This window comes from Hyla sarda, chromosome 6 (genome assembly GCF_029499605.1).
Source record: "Hyla sarda isolate aHylSar1 chromosome 6, aHylSar1.hap1, whole genome shotgun sequence".
Taxonomy (NCBI): domain Eukaryota; kingdom Metazoa; phylum Chordata; class Amphibia; order Anura; family Hylidae; genus Hyla; species Hyla sarda.
This window is the reverse complement of record NC_079194.1, coordinates 215,269,068-215,288,569: the sequence shown is the minus strand read 5'-3', so window position 1 is coordinate 215,288,569 and position 19,502 is coordinate 215,269,068. Positions and strand designations below refer to the sequence as shown.

At 43.3% G+C, this 19,502-nt stretch overlaps 1 protein-coding gene across 1 annotated transcript; it reads left to right on the top strand.

The window, feature by feature from the left end:
- Positions 1–290: 290 nt before the first annotated feature.
- Positions 291–13,134, top strand: CTRB1 (chymotrypsinogen B1). The gene is made up of 7 exons (XM_056526389.1): positions 291–753; positions 1,121–1,224; positions 3,995–4,074; positions 9,476–9,554; positions 10,946–11,126; positions 11,856–11,989; positions 12,840–13,134. Exons 1-7 carry the CDS (start codon positions 702–704, stop codon positions 12,999–13,001), a joined length of 792 nt encoding a protein of 263 aa, XP_056382364.1. The 5' UTR covers positions 291–701; the 3' UTR covers positions 13,002–13,134.
- Positions 13,135–19,502: the final 6,368 nt, after the last annotated feature.

Below are 19,502 nucleotides of genomic sequence, written 5' to 3'. Positions count from 1 at the left end.
CACAGATTATGTTATAATATAAGTGATGTAATTACAAAGTATGATTGGTGATGCAACAAAACAGGCCCTTATATGGGTCTGTAAGTGCAAAATTGAAAGTGGTATGATTTTTAGAAGGGGAGGAGGAAAAAATTAAAGTGCAAAAAAGAAAATTGGCCTGGTCCATGAGGTATGAATATCAATAAGCAAATAAAACTATAGACACAGCTGTATGGACCTCAGGTGTATAGAACTACGCGGACACCAAACATAACCATATAGAACTACAGGCAAGTCTTAAATTAATAAATTATTGAGAACTGTAATGCTAGTTTTTAATTCATATTCATTAATAGTATTTGTATTATATTGCCATGTAAAGGCCCACAGTGTGAACTTCAATTATTTAGGAAGCATTTGTTCATGTGACTTCTCTTTTGTTCTTTCACGTTTTCAGAATTTTTTAGGGACTAATTATGTACATTTTAATAACATTACAATGTTTTTTTTGAGCTCAGGCCATATTCTTTTTGCTGCAATTGATGCTGATTCACTTCTTTCGCCAGCAATGCTGTAATCACCCAAGGTTTTTTGATAACCAAATGTTATTTTCCCTCAGCAATTTTTACCCATCAGATAACAGTCTGTGTTTTCATTGGTCAGCAATGTGAATAAAAGCCTTATTTCCAAATCTGAGGGTCTCATTGGAGTCATATTGAAGAATGGTCATGCTTTGTCTCTTGTCATTCATTGCCCTCTTGGGCACAACCTATGGTAAGCAAATTATTAGGGTATAGAAACTGTTTTACTTGTTGTCTCTGTACTCAATTGAATCAATTGAATAATAAATTATTTGGAAGCAATATACTGTATATCTGCTGCAAATAGATACCTGTTTTCTAACCCATTAGATCTAATAGTTGATCTTACATAAAGTATATATAATCCTCTATATGAGAATCAATTGTAGCAAATTTGAGTAATTGTTATAATGAAATGTGTTGTGTATATAACAAAGATAATGCAGCAATGATGTGGAAAGGAGGATCTAACTTGTAATTTATACTTTATGTTACTGTTTAGTAGTCCTTTATCCAAAGTACGGCCTGTCCTTGCTTTCACTTTAAATAAACTTTTTTAGGATGTGGAAGGCCAGCCATCCAGCCAGTACTCACTGGATACTCTAGAATTGTAAATGGAGAGGAAGCTATTCCAGGATCCTGGCCATGGCAGGTCTCTCTTCAGGTAATTGCTTTTCACATGGGAACACATTCTATATCCTACTAAAAAGAAATAGGTGATTCATCCAGAGTAGGATCATGACTAAATCCATTCCTAGACAGGTTGAAGTATTAAAAATCTCCTCCAGAAATCTTTAAAAGATTGAAGGGCTCTGTATCAAGTAGGGTACGGAAAAATAAGAGCCATATTAACATGATAATAGATTTTATATTTATAATATCCTCCATAATGTTTACTTTCAATATATACCCCCTATTGAATGATATTCCACCACAGAATTGCAAACTTTTCCTACTGAAGCCTGACCAGTCACAAAATGGTAATGCCTGGGCCCCATCATTGGTCATAATCAACGTCAATTTGTTTTTTTAATGTTATTTCAGTTTATCTCCTAAACCCAGTATTACAGAAAAAAAGAAATATATTATTATTACATAAAAAAATAGAATATTAATATTACAATAAAAATATAATCTATTACAATAAAATAAGACTATCAATAGCAATTACTGTTCAGTTCTATGCATTGCGATCCACTTTAACAGCCTGCCAGAAGGCAGATCATAGAAGTGAAGATCAGTAGAGAGGCACGGAGCAGGTGAGGGGACCTCTGGCCGCCATCTTGACTCTTCAGACTCCACCAATTGCGCTGCGGGTGGTCCGATGAGTATAACTAAGCCCTAAAACACTAATGCTTTAGATGCTGTTTTCAATACAGATCATGGCATCTAAAGGTGTAAAGTCAGGCAGCAGCATGATCACTGATGTCCATCATTATCGGTGGGTCCCTGGCGGTTGATAGTGGCTGGGACCCGCGGTCTAAGAAGCCATAGATAGGGTTAATAGCATGCATCAACGTGATCACTGATGTCCATCATTATCAGTGGGTCCCTGAAGCTATAGATAGTACAAGCCACAGGGAGTAAATGCATGTATTAACCCCTTAAGGACACATGACGTACTGGAACGGCATGTGTCCGCTCCCGATCTATAACGCGGGGCCCGATCTATAACGCGGGGGACGTCATTACAAAGTAGAATTGGTGGCCCAAAAAATAAGCCATCATATGGATTTTTAGGTGCAAAATTGAAAGAGTTATGATTTTTTTAACCCCTTAAGGACTCAGGGTTTTTCCGTTTTTGCACTTTCGTTTTTTCCTCCTTACTATTTAAAATCATAACCCTTTCAATTTTCCACCTAAAAATCCATATTATGGCTTATTTTTTGCGTCGCCAATTCTACTTTGCAGTGACATTAGTCATTTTACCCAAAAATGCACAGCGGAACGGAAAAAAAAATCATTGTGCGACAAAATCGAGAAAAAAAACGCCATTTTGTAACTTTTGGGGGCTTTGGTTTCTACGCAGTGCATATTTCGGTAAAAATTACACCTTATCATTATTCTGTAGGTCCATACGGTTAGAATGATACCCTACTTATATAGGTTTGATTTTGTCGCACTTCTGGAAAAAATCATAACTACATGCAGGAAAATTTATACGTTTAAAAATGTCATCTTCTGACCCCTATAACTTTTTTATTTTTCCACGTATGGGGTGGTATGAGGACTCATTTTTTGCGCCGTGATCTTAAGTTTTTATCGGTATGATTTTTGTTTTGATCGGACTTTTTGATCACTTTTTATTCATTTTTTAATGATATAAAAAGTGACCAAAATACGCTTTTTTGGACTTTGGAATTTTTTTGCGCGTACGCCATTGACCGTACGGCTTAATTAATGATATATTTTTATAGTTCGGACATTTACGCACGCGGCGATACCACATATGTTTATTTTTTATTTTTTTTACACTGTTTTATTTTTTTTATGGGAAAAGGGGGGTGATTCAAACTTTTATTAGGGAAGGGGTTAAATGACCTTTATTAACACTTTTTTGTTACATTTTTTTTGCAGTGTTATAGGTCCCATAGGGACCTATAACACTGCACACACTGATCTCCTATGCTGATCACTGGCGTGCATTAACACGCCTGTGATCAGCATTATCGGCGCTTGACTGCTCCTGCCTTGATCTTAGGCACGGAGCAGTCATTCGTCGATCGGACACCGGGGAGGCAGGTAAGAGCCCTCCCGGTGTCCGATCAGCTGTTCGGGACGCCGCGATTTCACCGCGGCGGTCCCGAACAGCCCGACTGAGCAGCCGGGTCACTTTCACTTTCACTTTAGAAGCGGCGGTCAGCTTTGACCGCCGCTTCTAAAGGGTTAATACCGCACATCGCCGCGATCGGCGATGTGTGGTATTAGCCGCGGGTCCCGGCCGTTGATTAGCGCCGGGACCGACGCGATATGATGCGGGATCGCGGCGCGATGCCGCTTCATATCGCGGGAGCCGGCGCAGGACGTAAATATACGTCCTGCGTCGTTAAGGGGTTAAGGAGGAAAAAACGAAAATGCAAAAACGGAAAAACCCTCGGTCCTTAAGGGGTAAAGTTAGGATGAAAACCCATATACAAAATGTCACTCAAAAAATGATAACACTCATAAAAAAGCATTTAGAAAGACCGAGTGAATGGCTTTATATGTGTATTCAAATGCAAAAAAAATGTAAATAAAAAAAAAAGTGTGTGTGACAGAGCACAAAACAAAGAGAAAAATTCCTCATAAACTATTAGAAAGTTATATAGCTTTCCATTATACTGTAGTTATAGTCAATTATTATGTAGGTTCCTTCTCTGGAGTAAGAGTGAATGTATCCTCAGATATTTGGATCTCCATTCATAGTCATATGTTAACTCTGAGTTTCATTATAGGACAGTACTGGATTTCACTTCTGTGGCGGCTCCCTCATCAGTGATGAATGGGTCATAACTGCTGCTCACTGTAGTGTCAGGTAAGTGTCCTGACATATCCAAGTGTTATAATGGCAAATGTTACAGGGAGTTTAAATCACTATATTTTTAGAGTCTTTGTAACCCCAAATCTCCTTTTGCACAAGTTTTCTATTTTATCTATATTAACAATTTAAATGGATTTAACCCCTTAAGGACCGGAGGTTTTTCCGTTTTTGCATTTTCGTTTTTTGCTCCTTACCTTTAAAAAATCATAACTCTTTCAAATTTACACCTAAAAATCCATATGATGGCTTATTTTTTGCGCCACCAATTCTACTTTGTAATGACGTCAGTCATTTTGCCCAAAAATCTATGGTGAAGCGGGAAAAAAAATCATTGTGCGACAAAATTGAAAAAAAAAACGCTGTTTTGTAACGTTTGGGGGCTTCCGTTTCTACGTAGTACATTTTTCGGTAAAAATGACACCTGATATGTATTCTGTAGGTCCATACGATTAAAATGATACCCTACTTATATAGGTTTGATTTTGTCGGACTTCTGGAAAAAATCATAACTACATGCAGGAAAATTAATACGTTTAAAATTGTCATCTTCTGACCCCTATAACTTTTTTATTTTTCCGTGTATGGGGCAGTATGAGCACTCATTTTTTGCGCCGTGATCTGAAGTTTTTAACGGTACCATTTTTGCATTGATAGGACTTATTGATCACTTTTTATTCATTTTTAAATGATATAAAAAGTGACCAAAAATGCACAATTTTGGACTTTGGAATTTTTTTGCGCGCACGCCATTGACCGAGCAGTTTAATTAATGATATCTTTTTATAATTCGGACATTTCCGCACGCGGTGATACCACATATGTTTATTTTTATTTTTATTTACACTGTGTTTTTTTTTTTATTGGAAAAGGGGGGTGATTCAAACTTTTAATAGGGGAGGAGTTAAATGATCTTTATTCACTTTATTTTTTCACTTTTTTTTTGCAGTGTTATAGGTCCCATAGGGACCTATAACACTGCACACACTGATCTTCTATGTTGATCACTTGTTTCTCATAAGAAACCAGTGATCAACGATTCTGCCGGATGACTGCTCATGCCTGGATCTCAGGCACTGAGCAGTCATTCGGCGATCGGACAGCATGGAGGCAGGAAGGGGCCCTCCCGCTGTCCTGTCAGCTGTTCGGGATGCCGCGATTAGCCGCGGCTATCCCGAACAGCCCGACTGAGCTAGCCGGGAACTTTCACTTTTAGCCGCGCGGCTCAGCTTTGAGCGCGCGGCTAAAGGGTTAATAGCACGCGGCGCCGCGATCGGCGCTGCGCGCTATTAGAGGCGGGTCCCGGCTTCACTATGACACTGGGCCCGCCATGATATGATGCGGGGTTACTGTGTAACCCCGCGTTATATCAGAAGAGCAGGACCAAGGACGTACCGGTACGTCCTTGGTCCTTAAGGGGTTAAAAACTATTGGGTGAGATTTATCACAACCTGTTCAGAGGAAGAAGCTGACCAGTTTACCATAACAACCAATCAGATTGCTTCTTCAATTTTTAAAAAGGCCTCTGAAAAATAAAAGAAGCAATAGGATTGGTTACTGTGGGCAACTGCTCATTTTTTCCTAATGTTTTGATAAATCTCCCCTTATGTACCTTGATATCATATCATTAATATTGTGGCAAACTCAATTAGACAGATATACCAGGCACTGCACAGAGTAGCATATAATTATCCCGTTTAGATGGAATCGGACAACTACAGGTGCTTTAGTACAGCTGACTGTGTCTTCGGGTGCAGACTATCATGTAATAGGAGGTAACTTCAAGTGCATGTGAAGTATAGAAAAATTAAGTCGCACTCACCCGGGCTGCTGCTTCAGCATACAGAAGTTTTATTCCAATATTGTAACTGTTGTTACGCCTAGCGCTCCGGGTCCCCGCTCCTCCCCGGAGCGCTCACGGCGTCTTTCTCCCTGCAGCGCCCCGGTCAGTCCCGCTGACCGGGAGCGCTGCACTGTCATGGCCGTTGGGGATGCGATTCGCACAGCGGGACGCGCCCGCTCGCGAATCGCATCCCAGGTCACTTACCCGTCCCGGTCCCCTGCTGTCATGTGCTGGCGCGCGCGGCTCCGCTCTCTAGGGCGCGCGCGCGCCAGCTCTCTGAGACTTAAAGGGCCAGTGCACCATTGATTGGTGCCTGGCCCAATTAGCTTAATTGGCTTCCACCTGCTCCCTGACTATATCTGATCTCCTCCCATGCACTCCCTTGCCGGATCTTGTTGCCTTGTGCCAGTGAAAGCGTTTAGTGTGTCCAAAGCCTGTGTACCTGAACTTCTGCTATCCATCCTGACTACGAACCTTGCCGCCTGCCCCCGACCTTCTGCTACGTCTGACCTTGCCTCTGCCTTGTCCTTCTGTCCCACGCCTTCTCAGCAGTCAGCGAGGTAGAGCCGTTGCTAGTGGATACGACCTGGTTGCTACTGCCGCAGCAAGACCATCCCGCTTTGCGGCGGGCTCTGGTGAAAACCAGTAGCCTCTTAGAACCGGTCCACTAGCACGGTCCACGCCAATCCCTCGCTGACACAGAGGATCCACAACCCGTAAGCCGAATCGTGACAGTAGATCCGGCCATGGATCCCGCTGAGGTGCCGCTGCCAAGTCTCGCTGATCTTCCCACGGTGGTCGCTCAGCAATCGCAGCAGATTGCCCAACAAGGACAGCAGCTGTCGCAGTTGACCGCCATGTTACAGCAACTTCTGCCTCTGCTACAGCAGCAACCATCTCCTCCGCCAGCTCCTGCACCCCCTCCGCAGCGAGTGGCCGCTCCTAACCTACGCTTGTCCCTGCCGGACAAATTTGATGGGGACTCTAAACTCTGCCGTGGATTTTTGTCTCAGTGTTCCCTGCATATGGAGATGTTGTCGGACTTGTTTCCTACAGAACGGTCTAAGGTGGCGTTCGTAGTAAGCCTTCTTTCAGGAAAGGCCTTGTCTTGGGCCACACCGCTCTGGGACCGCAATGATCCTGCCACAGCCACAGTCCAGTCCTTCTTCGCTGAAGTCCGAAGTGTCTTTGAGGAACCTGCCCGAGCCTCTTCTGCTGAGACTGCCTTGCTGAACCTGGTCCAGGGTAATTCTTCCGTTGGCGAGTACGCCATACAATTCCGTACTCTTGCTTCTGAACTATCCTGGAATAACGAGGCTCTCTGCGCGACCTTTAAAAAAGGCCTATCCAGTCGCATCAAGGATGTGCTGGCCGCACGAGAGATTCCTGCCAACCTCCAAGAACTCATCCATTTGGCTACCCGCATTGACATGCGTTTTTCTGAGCGACACCAAGAGCTCCGCCAGGAAAAAGACTTAGATCTCTGGGCACCTCTCCCACAGCATCCTTTGCAGTCTACGCCTGGGCCTCCCGCCGAGGAGGCCATGCAAGTGGATCGGTCTCGCCTGACCCAGGAAGAGAGGAATCGCCGTAGAGAAGAAAATCTCTGTCTGTACTGTGCCAGTACCGAGCATTTCTTGGTGGATTGCCCTATCCGTCCTCCACGCCTGGGAAACGCACGCACGTACCCAGCTCACGTGGGTGTGGCATCTTTTGGTTCTAAGTCTTCTTCTCCACGTCTCACGGTGCCCGTGCGGATTTCTCCTACAGCCAACTCCTCCCTCTCAGCCGTGGCCTGCTTGGACTCTGGTGCCTCCGGGAATTTTATTTTGGAGTCCTTTGTTAATAAATTCAACATCCCGGTGACCCGTCTCGTCAAGCCGCTCTACATTTCCGCGGTCAACGGAGCCAGATTGGACTGCACCGTGCGTTACCGCACAGAACCCCTCCTCATGTCTATTGGACCCCACCTCGAGAGGATTGAGCTATTCGTCCTCCCCGGCTGTACCTCTGAGGTCCTCCTCGGTCTGCCATGGCTCCGGCTTCATTCGCCCACCCTTGATTGGACCACCGGGGAGATCAAGTACTGGGACTCTGCCTGCCACAGGAAGTGCCTCTCCCCCCCTCCCAGTCCCGTCAGGCAAGCCTCTGTGCCTCCTCATGGCTCCCGTCCTTGTGTCTCCCTGCCCCGTGCCAAGCTTCACCCTCTGCCCCCCCTCCCCATTCCTACTCCTGCTGTACTGCCTGCCATTGAGGAAACCATCCATTCTTTCCCGGTGTCCTCATCCCAGGGGAGGCAGCCACCGGACAAAAAAAAGGGGAGACCTAAGGGGGGGGTACTGTTACGCCTAGCGCTCCGGGTCCCCGCTCCTCCCCGGAGCGCTCACGGCGTCTTTCTCCCTGCAGCGCCCCGGTCAGTCCCGCTGACCGGGAGCGCTGCACTGTCATGGCCGTTGGGGATGCGATTCGCACAGCGGGACGCGCCCGCTCGCGAATCGCATCCCAGGTCACTTACCCGTCCCGGTCCCCTGCTGTCATGTGCTGGCGCGCGCGGCTCCGCTCTCTAGGGCGCGCGCGCGCGCCAGCTCTCTGAGACTTAAAGGGCCAGTGCACCATTGATTGGTGCCTGGCCCAATTAGCTTAATTGGCTTCCACCTGCTCCCTGACTATATCTGATCTCCTCCCATGCACTCCCTTGCCGGATCTTGTTGCCTTGTGCCAGTGAAAGCGTTTAGTGTGTCCAAAGCCTGTGTACCTGAACTTCTGCTATCCATCCTGACTACGAACCTTGCCGCCTGCCCCCGACCTTCTGCTACGTCTGACCTTGCCTCTGCCTTGTCCTTCTGTCCCACGCCTTCTCAGCAGTCAGCGAGGTAGAGCCGTTGCTAGTGGATACGACCTGGTTGCTACTGCCGCAGCAAGACCATCCCGCTTTGCGGCGGGCTCTGGTGAAAACCAGTAGCCTCTTAGAACCGGTCCACTAGCACGGTCCACGCCAATCCCTCGCTGACACAGAGGATCCACAACCCGTAAGCCGAATCGTGACAACTGTACAAAATATAGATCACATATCCATGGCTGGGAGCGAGAGACGAACACGACACTCAGACGCGGGGCACACCACTGATAGGCTACTAGTTTCACGTCCTATAGACGCAAAACTAGTAGCCTATCAGTGGTGTGCACCGCATTTGAGAGTCATGTTCGGCTCTTGCTCCCCGCCATGGATATGTGATCTATGTTTTGTACAGCTACGAAATTGGAATTAAACTTCCATATGCTGAAGCAACAGTCCGGGTGAGTGCGACTTCATTTTTCATTAATATTGTAACTTTTGGGACCCCTATACATGGCTATTTATATTAATTGTCAATCTACAGAGAGAGTGACTAAATAGCATTGCCAGAACAGTGAGACAATTATTTAACAAGCCTTTCTCACAACTCCATTATTGGGTGAGCATGTGAATGCTTGTTTGTTTGCTGATCCCTGTACCTATGACAGGTCAATTTTATGTGTATATTCTGAGCTATATTTGTACCTCTTGATTTGCAGGACTTCACATAGAGTTGTTTTAGGTGAATTTGACCAGCGTTCATCTACTGAAAATATTCAAGTTAAAACCATTGCCAAGGTACATTCTTAATTTCTCATAATGCAATTACAAATTCTACAATAATATCATTTTCCACACAAACTTTACACTTCTATGGGGAAAAAAAATCAATGTGCATTTAATATCAGTGTTTTTTCTGCTACACCCTCCAATCCTTCAGTAGAAATCTTTGAGTCACATCATGACATGACTTGTAATAAAAAAAAAACCACAGGGCATAAAATGCCAAAGAAAAAATGCATATACTAATACACTCTATTTTTGGGAAAAATACATCTTGAAGATAAGGGAGCAGTTTTTTTTTCCCCTGACCTTTAGGCCTCTGTAATGTTTTACCAAAACCAGAAGGGGATTCAAAAGGGATGGGAAATATAAAGTAAGGAATTAGACAGAGTTTATACTAAGCAATCTCCCACCAAAAAAACTCTGTCCGGAGATTCAGGGGGCGACCAGCTGCGCTGACATTGCTGTCTCTATGAACGGCAATGTATTCCACATGGATCTGGCCAAAAGAATGAGCAAGATCATTGTTTTGGTGCTGGAATATCATCATTTCTAAGCAGAGTAAACCCTGCCTTATACTTCTGGCTATGAATTCTGATTTTGGCTTAAAAACTGAAGTGGAAGTTTTAAAAGAAAACTGCTGTATGTAATGGCAGCCTTACAGCAAAAACAAGGACATATGAAACTTAAAGGGGTACTCCAGTGTGAATTTTTTTTTTTTATCAACTGGTGCCCAAAAGTTAAACAGATTTGTAAATGACTTCTATTTAAAAATCTTAATCTTGCCAGTACTTATCAGCTGCTGTATGCTCCAGAGAAAGTTATTTTCTATTTGAATTCCCTTTCAGTCTGACAACAGTGCTCTCTGCTGACACCTCTGTCCATGTCAGGAACTATCCAACGCAGGAACAAATCCCCATAGCAAACCTCTCCTTCTCTGGACAGTTCCTGACATGGACAGAGGTGTCAGCAGAGAGCACTGTGGTCAGACTGGAAAGAAATTGAAAAAGAAAAGAACTTCATCTGGACCATACAGCAGCTGGGTACTGTAAGGATTAAGATTTTTTAAATAGAAGTAATTTACAAATCTGTTTAACTTTCTGTACCAGTTGATTTAAAAACAAATGTTTACCACCGGAGTAACTCTTTAAGTCAGGAAATGATTTCTATTGTAGAGTATTGTGGGCATGCTCACCAACATGTGCAGAGTTTACTGTACAGGTAGAAAGTGGGAGAACACTAATTCAACCATTTCTACTAACAAGATAGGGAAATTACCTTATGTGACTGATTACAATCCGTATACAGCACTCTGTTTCTCCTCTATACAGCCAGGTAATAATGGCATAACCAGATCTTTTTAGATGGAGCCTGATAAATGTGCATTTTTCTGAATTTTATTCAAGGTTTTCAAGCACCCAAAATACAGCCCTTTTACTATAACAAATGACATTACGCTGATTAAACTGGCCTCCCCTGTTGCTACAAGAGCAGAAGTGTCTCCTGTTTGTGTGGCAGAGGCTTCAGACGTTTTTGAAGGTGGTATGAAGTGTGTCACCACAGGATGGGGGCTGACAGATTCCTCAGGTATGAGCATTTTGGAGTGTTCCAGGCTTGTCGGGGAAAATTGTGCTGTTGTATAAAGGAGGTGAAGGGAAGGGGTACAGGTGGATAAAGGGAAGGGGGTGTGATTTTATTTTTCTTCATTTCCATTAATGTTTTGTTCTAAAAATGTATCTAAGCCTGTTTTGAAGCCCTCTACCATTCCTGCTGTGACCAGTTCCTGTTCTATAATTTTACGGTTCTTTTTGTAAAGAAGACTTGTTGCCCCTGGAGACTAAACCTTTTTTTTTTTCTCCAGACAGAGGGAGTGCCCCTTGTCTTTTGAGGGGGATATATCTGGAACAGTCCCCCCCCCCCCCCCATTTTTTGTATGGGTTATTTATATACCTAACCCTTTAAGGACATAAATATACATCCTTATGAGCTGGTGAAAAATTACTGACAGCTGCGTTTCAAAGGGTTAAAGGTCTGCTGCTACCATCTTGTGGCCAGATACCACAGGACACTTTTAGCGGTCTTGTGGAGCCCACGCTTCTAAGACCCACAGCTATATTGGTGCCACGAGGGGGACATACAAAGTACAACAATATTTGGCTGGTCACTGTATTTCTGTTATTTACTATCACTCTGAAATTTTCTGCACAACGACAGATGAGTAAGCGTGCGGCATAGAATTCTTACCTGGAAGACAGTACTTAAATACATTTTCATTATTTATTGCACAATTTTATTGATGTTAACCTCTCATTTCAGCAAGTCAAACCCCTGCTAGACTTCAACAGGTTGCTTTGCCTCTTCTCACTAATGCTCAATGCAAGAACTATTGGGGTAACAGAATCCATGATGTCATGATCTGCGCTGGAGCTGATGGAGCATCCTCCTGCATGGTAAAAATAAAATTATGTCTTGTCAAAAACTGAAGTTATTGCTCATGAATGATCTACAGCAGTACTGTGCAAGTAGTAGCTTGTGAACTACCAGAAGACCTCGAGGCAACATTGGGTCACCAGGCTGTTAGTTGGTGTGGGTTTCACACTCTGCTAGACATTTAAAGGGGTATTCCGGCCAAATACATCTTATCCCCTATCCAAAGGATAGGGAATAAGATGTCTGATCGAGGGGGGCCTGCAGCTGGGACACCCCCCCCCCCCCCCGCAATCTCTGTGCAGCACCTGCATTCTATGCGGGACTGCATCTCCAGTGTCTGAAACCTCTTTGTTTCTGGAACTGGAGATGTGACGTCAGGCTACGCCCCTCCATTCATGTCCATGGGAGGGGGTGTGATGGCCGTCACGCCCCCTCCCATAGACATGAATGGAGGAGGAGTGGTGTGACATCACATCTCCATCGCGGGGGGGTCTCATCCTTTGGATAGGGGTAAGATGTATTTGGCTGGAATGCCCCTTTAATATATGCGCTAAGATATCCTGCGTAGAGGAGTAGTATGGTCAGGCATTATAAATGCATGGCTAGAGCAATACTTATATACGTACCTAGCGGTGTATGCTATCATTGTTATAGAGGTATCGTTACATTTGAAAAGGGTCAAGCAGAGAGATTGAAGAATCATTCTTGTAGCACCAGCTGTGCCTGTCCCTGGTCCCCACTAGCTAACTCATTGTCCTCAAAAAGCAGATTCCATAATAAAATGATATTCTCCGCACCTACAGAACTATTTAAAAAACCTGAAATACCATGTAGTTGAATTACTGACTCTCACATTTTCATGAATTTCAGGGTGACTCTGGTGGACCTCTTGTGTGTCAGAAGAATGGAAGCTGGACCTTGGTTGGAATAGTATCCTGGGGAAGCAGCACCTGCTCTCCATCATCTCCTGGAGTATATGCTCGGGTCACTGAACTCAGAAACTTTATTGACCAGACAGTTGCTGCCAACTAAACAAGAGTTATAGTATTGCCATTCTACAACTGAATGTTTAACTTTAAATAAACATGTTAACTGCAGTCTACATTCATTTCTCTTGTTATGAAAATTAGAAAACAAAACAGGCAGGTACTCGTATTTCCTCTGGATTCTCTGTAAAACAAAAAAACAAAAAATTATTGTTCCAGTCTTCAGGATTGGCAGCCAATGGCAGTCCATAATGACTGGTAGAACATTTTAATAATCTACATCAGTTTCATTTTTTGATGAAGTGATACCGGTGTCTACAAAATGGGCAAGGTAAACAGCATAGATAAAAAATAGGAGTCTAAAAGACTCCCCACTGAACAAGTATGATCTAAAACAATAGGGACTTCTGTATGCCATGCTCCCCGCCCATGTATCACAATCTTGTTCTCTAAATAGTGATAATCAAGGGGACTGATTATATGGCACTTGTTTTTATAGCACTATAATAATTGACTTTTTCCGGTCTAAAAGTAGCTCAGGCTAAGGGAGTACGATTTCTTACTGAAAAGACCTAGTTGGTATACAGAGACCTATTTTCAGGCATTGATTCATGGGAGAAAAGTATGCTAATTTGCTTTTATCCTTGAATGAGCCAATTAAAAATAATATTGCTGCTCTGTACATCCACTATGGCAAAAATGCACACAGGCTCAAAAGGGGGCACGAGTCCCTTCCCTTTTACTGCACCTGCCCTGCAGATTCAAGGTGACAGGTGCAGTAAGATGATCCAGTGTTGGGATTTTGTATGTGCAATTAATGGAGGGGGCTGTGCCCTCCCAGAAGCAAGGGGCACCACTTACCTTGTCATTATCTGCTCCTTCTCTTCTCTCCACACGGAGGAGACAGGAGCAGAGAAGGTAGAGGTAGTCTGTCCCGGACAGAAACTCCAGCCTGTGCAGAGAGGTATGGGGCCCTTACTGTAAGTAATTATGTGTATATGTGACTGAATGGATGTGTGTATGTATGTACCTGTGTGTGTTTATATGTGAGTGATTGTATGTCAGTGTATAGTTCAATAATGACAACATAGTATATATTATTAATGGGGCACAGTGTATAGTTCATTAATAGGGCACAGTTTATATTTAAAGGGAAACTGACAAGCTGTTCACCCACACTAAACCCAATAGTAAAATTATTTTATTCTTACTAAAATCAGTCTAGTCGTTTTCAAGATATTGCCCCTGTTGCCTGTATGCAAAGTCATTCTTGTGCGCATTGGAGGCAGGAGCTGACTTGCCGAGGTTCCCTGCCTCCATCCTGTTTGCTGTGCTATGCCCGCCCATCTTCTGTATATCTAAGTCTTCGCTCTAGTCACTGCTAGTCACATCAGCGTTGTGGACAGAGAGCAGTGCAGTGCTTTGCTTGTTCTCACTGAGAAGGATTTTTACACTAACCATTAACCTCCCAGTCAAGTTATTCAGCATTTCATCAGAGAGAGCAGATAGCTTTTCGTTGCCTCATACATATCAACAAGCTGCCTGAACTTCATGAACCGTATCACAGGAGGCAGGAATGATTTTTCAGTGCAATTCTGTGTATTTTTTACACAAGAAATCATCTGCTGCTTATACTAGTCTGTAGACGGTATAAAAACCAGTTCACACCATTCTTAACACTCTGCGACAGAGTGCAATTTAGGGTTTAATCCCCCTTTTTTTTGTGTTGCTGCACTGTTGTGTCCTGCTGCTGTGCAAAAATAAGTTTTTTCAGCGGACTCTAGTGCATTTGTCTGCCCTCATACGTGCATACCACATACCTACTTCAAAGCAGTCTACTATTTTGTATCTGTAAATCTGTAAAAAGTCTAGATACTGGGAAAGTCCAGGTAAAAGTAATCACCGGCTGGTGTTTCACAAACATACGTTTTCCAAGTGTACTGTAGCACATTTTTTACCCTCATACGAGAATACCACATGCCTACATCTAAGTAGTGCACTTTTTTGTACCTGTTAATCTGTATCAAGCCTACATACAGTGAAAGGCCAGGGTAAACTAATCATTAGCTGTTGTTTTATGAAAATACGTTTTCCAAGTGTACTGTAGCGCATTTTTTTGCCCTCATACTTGCATACCACATACCTACATCTAAGTAGTGTACCATGTTGTACCTGTTAATCTGTTAAGGGCCTACATACTGTGAAAGTCCAAGCAATAGTACTCACCGGCTGGTGTTTTACAAAAATACAGAGTTTTTAATGCATATTGTAGGTCATTTTTCTGCCCTCATCAGTGCATACCACATACGTACATCTAAGTAGTGTACCATTTTGTACCTGTTAATCTGTCAAGGGCCTACATACTGTGAAAGGACAGAAAAAAGTAATCACCGGCTGGTGTTTTACAAAAATACAGAGTTTTTAATGCTTATTGTAGCGCATTTTTCTGCTCTCATAAGTGCATGCTACATACGTACATCTAAGTAGTGTACCATTTTGCACCTGTTAATCTGTCAAGGGCCTACATACTGTGAAAGTCCAAGCAATAGTACTCACCAGCTGGTGTTTTACAAAACTTACAGAGTTTCTAGGCTCATTGTAGCGCATTTTTCTGCCCTCCTAAGTGCATACCACATATGTACATCTAAGTAGTGTACTATTTTGTACCTGTTAATCTGTCAAGGGCCTACATGCTGTGAAAGGACAGCCAAAAGTAATCACTAGCTGGTGTTTTACAAAAATACAGAGTTTTTAATGCTTATTGTAGCGCATTTTTCTGCCCTCATCAGTGCATACCGCATACATACATCTAAGTAGTGTACCATTTTGTACCTGTTAATCTGTCAAGGGCCTACATACTGTGAAAGTCCAAGCACTAGTACTCACTGGCTGGTGTTTTACAAAAAAACTGAGTTTTTAATGCGTATTGTAGCGCATTTTTCTGCACTCATCAGTGCATACCGCATACGTACACCTAAGTAGCATACCATTTTGTACTTGTTAATCTGTCAAGGGCCTAGATACTGTGAAAGTACAGCCAATAGTACACACCGGCTGCTGTTCTAGACAAATACTGTTTTAAGTGTAATGAAGCGTATTGTACTCCCCTCATATACGCAATAAGTATGTCAGGAAGAGTATTTGCATGATGTGCACAGAGGAGTGCCTGAGGTCTAAATTCATCAGACGCAGGCAGAGGTCACAGCAGAGTAGGGGTGTGTGCCAGCCGGAGTCGCAGCAAGAGGTCTGAGCTCCCGGTGTCAGCTAGCAGTCGTTAAGCAACCAGCAACCCAGCAGCCGTGATTGATCGGTTCACTCGGTCATCCACTTCATCTCAAGTGACATTCGACACCCCCAGTCAACAGTCGGTGGGTTCCTCACACTCAACCCTCAGTTGGCATGGCCCTCATGCTGCTGCTGCCACCTTCAAACTCTGTCATTGTGCTGCTCTATGGTCTCCTCATGCTATTGATACCACCTCCAGGATCTGTCATTGTGCCGCAATATGGTCTCCTCATGCTTATGCTGCCACCTCCAGGCTCTCTCATTCTGCTGCTCTATGGTCTCCTCATGCTAATGCTACCACTTCCACGCTATGTCATTTTGCCACCATATGGTCTCCTCATGCTGATGCTACCACCTCAAGGCTCTGTCGTTATGCCGCCATATGGTCTCCTCATGCTGATGCTACCACCTCCAGGCACTGTCATTGTGCTGCCATATGGTCTCCTCATGCTGATGCTGCCACCTCCAGGCTCTATAATTGTGCTGCTCTATGGTCTCCTCATGCTGATGCTGTCACCTCCAGGCTCTATAATTGTGCTTCTCTATGATCTCCTCATGCTGATGCTATCACCTCCAGGCTCTCTCACTGTGCTACCATGGATACTGTAAAACATAGTTAAGGTGCTGGTCCACAGTTTCAGAAATTCCTTGCATTAGGGTCACTTTCAGGACTCCTGATGCCACCTCCAGAATCTGCCATTCTGCCACTTTATGATATCCTCATGCTTCAACCACCTCCAGGCTGTGCCATTTAGACACTTTATGGGCTCCTTATGCTTTTCCCATCTCCAGACGGTGTCATTCAGCCAATATATTGTTTTCTGATGCTGCTGGGACTGTCTTGGCTATTCCCTACAATTTTTCATGGTAGCAAACATACATGCTCAGTAAAGATTTCAACATTGATCTTTTAATGTTAGGGGTTGTGAAGCCCTCTTATGTACACATCCTGCTGCCTGATCCAGGCTGTGTGTTTCAGGAACTACTTGGCTTAGTGATGCTGCTGGGCCTGTGCCAAAATGTTTTGGATGTTAGCACTAACTAACATACATGTTCTATAGAGATTTCAAGATTCACCTTTTAATGTTAGGGGTTATTAAGCCCTCTTGTGTACTTCTGCTGCTGCCTGATCCAGGCTGTGTCTGTGTTTCAGCAACTATATGGTTTAGTGATGCTGCTGGGCCTGTGCCTTTTTTGATGTTAGCACTAGCTAACATACATCTTCTATACATATTTCAACATTAACATAATGTTAGGGGTTGTGAAGCCCTCTTGTAAACTTTTGTTGATTCCGGCTCCAGGCTGTGTGTTTCAGGAACTACTTGGATTAGTGATGCTGCTGTGCTTGGGCCTTACACTTTTGGATGTTAGCACTAGCTTACAAACATGCTTAATTGAGATTTCAAGATTGATCTTTCAATCTTAGGGGCTATGAAACCCTCTTGTGCACTCCTGCTGCTGACAGCTCCTGTCTGTGTCATTCAGCAACTACATGGTTTAGTGATGCTGCTGGGCCTAGGACATTACCTATATATGTTTATGGTAGCACTGTTTATGGTACCATACATCTTCCAAGGAAATTTCAAAATGCATCTTTTATTCTGAGATATTGTGAGGCCCTATTGTCTCCTCATCTGCCGCCAACTCCGGGCTGTGCCATTCAGACACTATATGGTCTCCTCATGCTTCAGCCACCTCCAGGCTGTGTCATTCAGCCACTGTATGGTCTCCATATATTGACTGTGTATTGTAGGAAACATGTGGCTATCCTTGAGTTACTCTCCCAGCATTATTGCCATGTTAATACCAGACCAGTAATAAAAGGAATATTGCCAAGGACTAGCAGAAACAGGGAACTGTGGATACTGACCACCGGCTGTTGGAATTGACTGACTATGCCAGGTGGTAGATTTACCCTTTTGAAGATCCTCAGTTCCAGTAGGCTTTAAGTCGTTCATTCTTTGCTGTGGTTCCTCAGTTGCAGAATCAAGTTGTATCATGTTTTCCTGTTCCTCCGATGACCTAATGTCACTGGAACACACAATACTCATATTGTCATCTAATGAAGGATCCTTTTCTTCAGAGAACATATCTCTTATTTTATTATTTTGAATGTCAGGTGGTATTCTGACAATTTTTGTGAAGCCCTGGGGTCTCCTCATGCTTTAGCCAAATCCAGGCTGTACCATTCAGACACTATATGGTCTCCTCCTACTGATGCCACCTCCAGGCTCTGTCATTGTGCTGACATGTGACATGAGACTCCTTTTTAGATTAGGTCCTTTGTACCCACACGCTGAGGCCCGGGCCACTAAAACTTGGGAGATAAAAGCTCCATTTCAAAATCCTCAATTTCAATATCTTAGATTTCTATTTAAAATTCTTGTATTTGAATGGTCTCCTCGTGCTTCAGCCACCTTCAGGCTGTACAATTCAGACACTACATGGGCTCCTAATGCTTTCTCCACCTCCAGGCTGTGTATTTCAGACAATATATCGTTTTCTGATGCTACTGGGACTGGGATATTAACTCCAAATATGTTCTGGTAGCACTACCTAACATAAATGCTAAATTGAGATTTCAAGATTGATCTTTCAATGCAAGGGGTTATGAAACCGTCGGGTGTACTGTTCATGCCTGCTCCTGACTGCTCCTGTGTCTTTCAGCAATTACTTGGTTTACTGATGCTTCTGGGCTTGGGCCTTACATTTTTGGATGTTTAGCACGAGCTAAATACATGCTTAACCCCTTAAGGACCCAGCCAATTTTCACTGTAGGACACGGCCATTTTTTGCACATCTGACCACTTTCACTTTAAGCATTAATAACTCTGGGATGCTTTTACCTTTCATTCTGATTCCGAGATAGTTTTTTCATGACATATTCTACTTTATGTTAGTGGTAAAATTTTGTCTAAACTTGCATCATTTCTTGGTGAAATTGAAAATTTAGCATTTTTTTTAACTTTGAAGCTCTCTGCATACAATGAAAATGGATATTCAAAATAAATTATATATTGATTCACATATACAACATGTCTACTTTATGATTGCATCATAAAGTTGACATGTTTTTACTTTTGGAAGACACCAGAGGGCTTCAAAGTATAGCAGCAATTTTCCAATTTTTCACAAAAGTTTCAAAATTGAAATTTTTCGGGGACCAGTTCTGTTTTGAAGTGGATTTGAAGGGCCTTCTTATTAGAAATACCCCACAAATAACCATATTATAAAAACTACACCCCTCAAAGTATTCAAAATG

Excerpts from the sequence above, each read along its gene's own strand:
- CTRB1 (XM_056526389.1), top strand. The coding sequence starts at position 702 with ATGGTCATGCTTTGTCTCTTGTCATTCATTGCCCTCTTGGGCACAACC. Across the intron at positions 754-1,120 it reads CCTCTTGGGCACAACCTATG|GATGTGGAAGGCCAGCCATC; the intron begins GTAAGCAAATTA and ends AAACTTTTTTAG. Across the intron at positions 9,555-10,945 it reads AAGTTAAAACCATTGCCAAG|GTTTTCAAGCACCCAAAATA; the intron begins GTACATTCTTAA and ends ATTTTATTCAAG.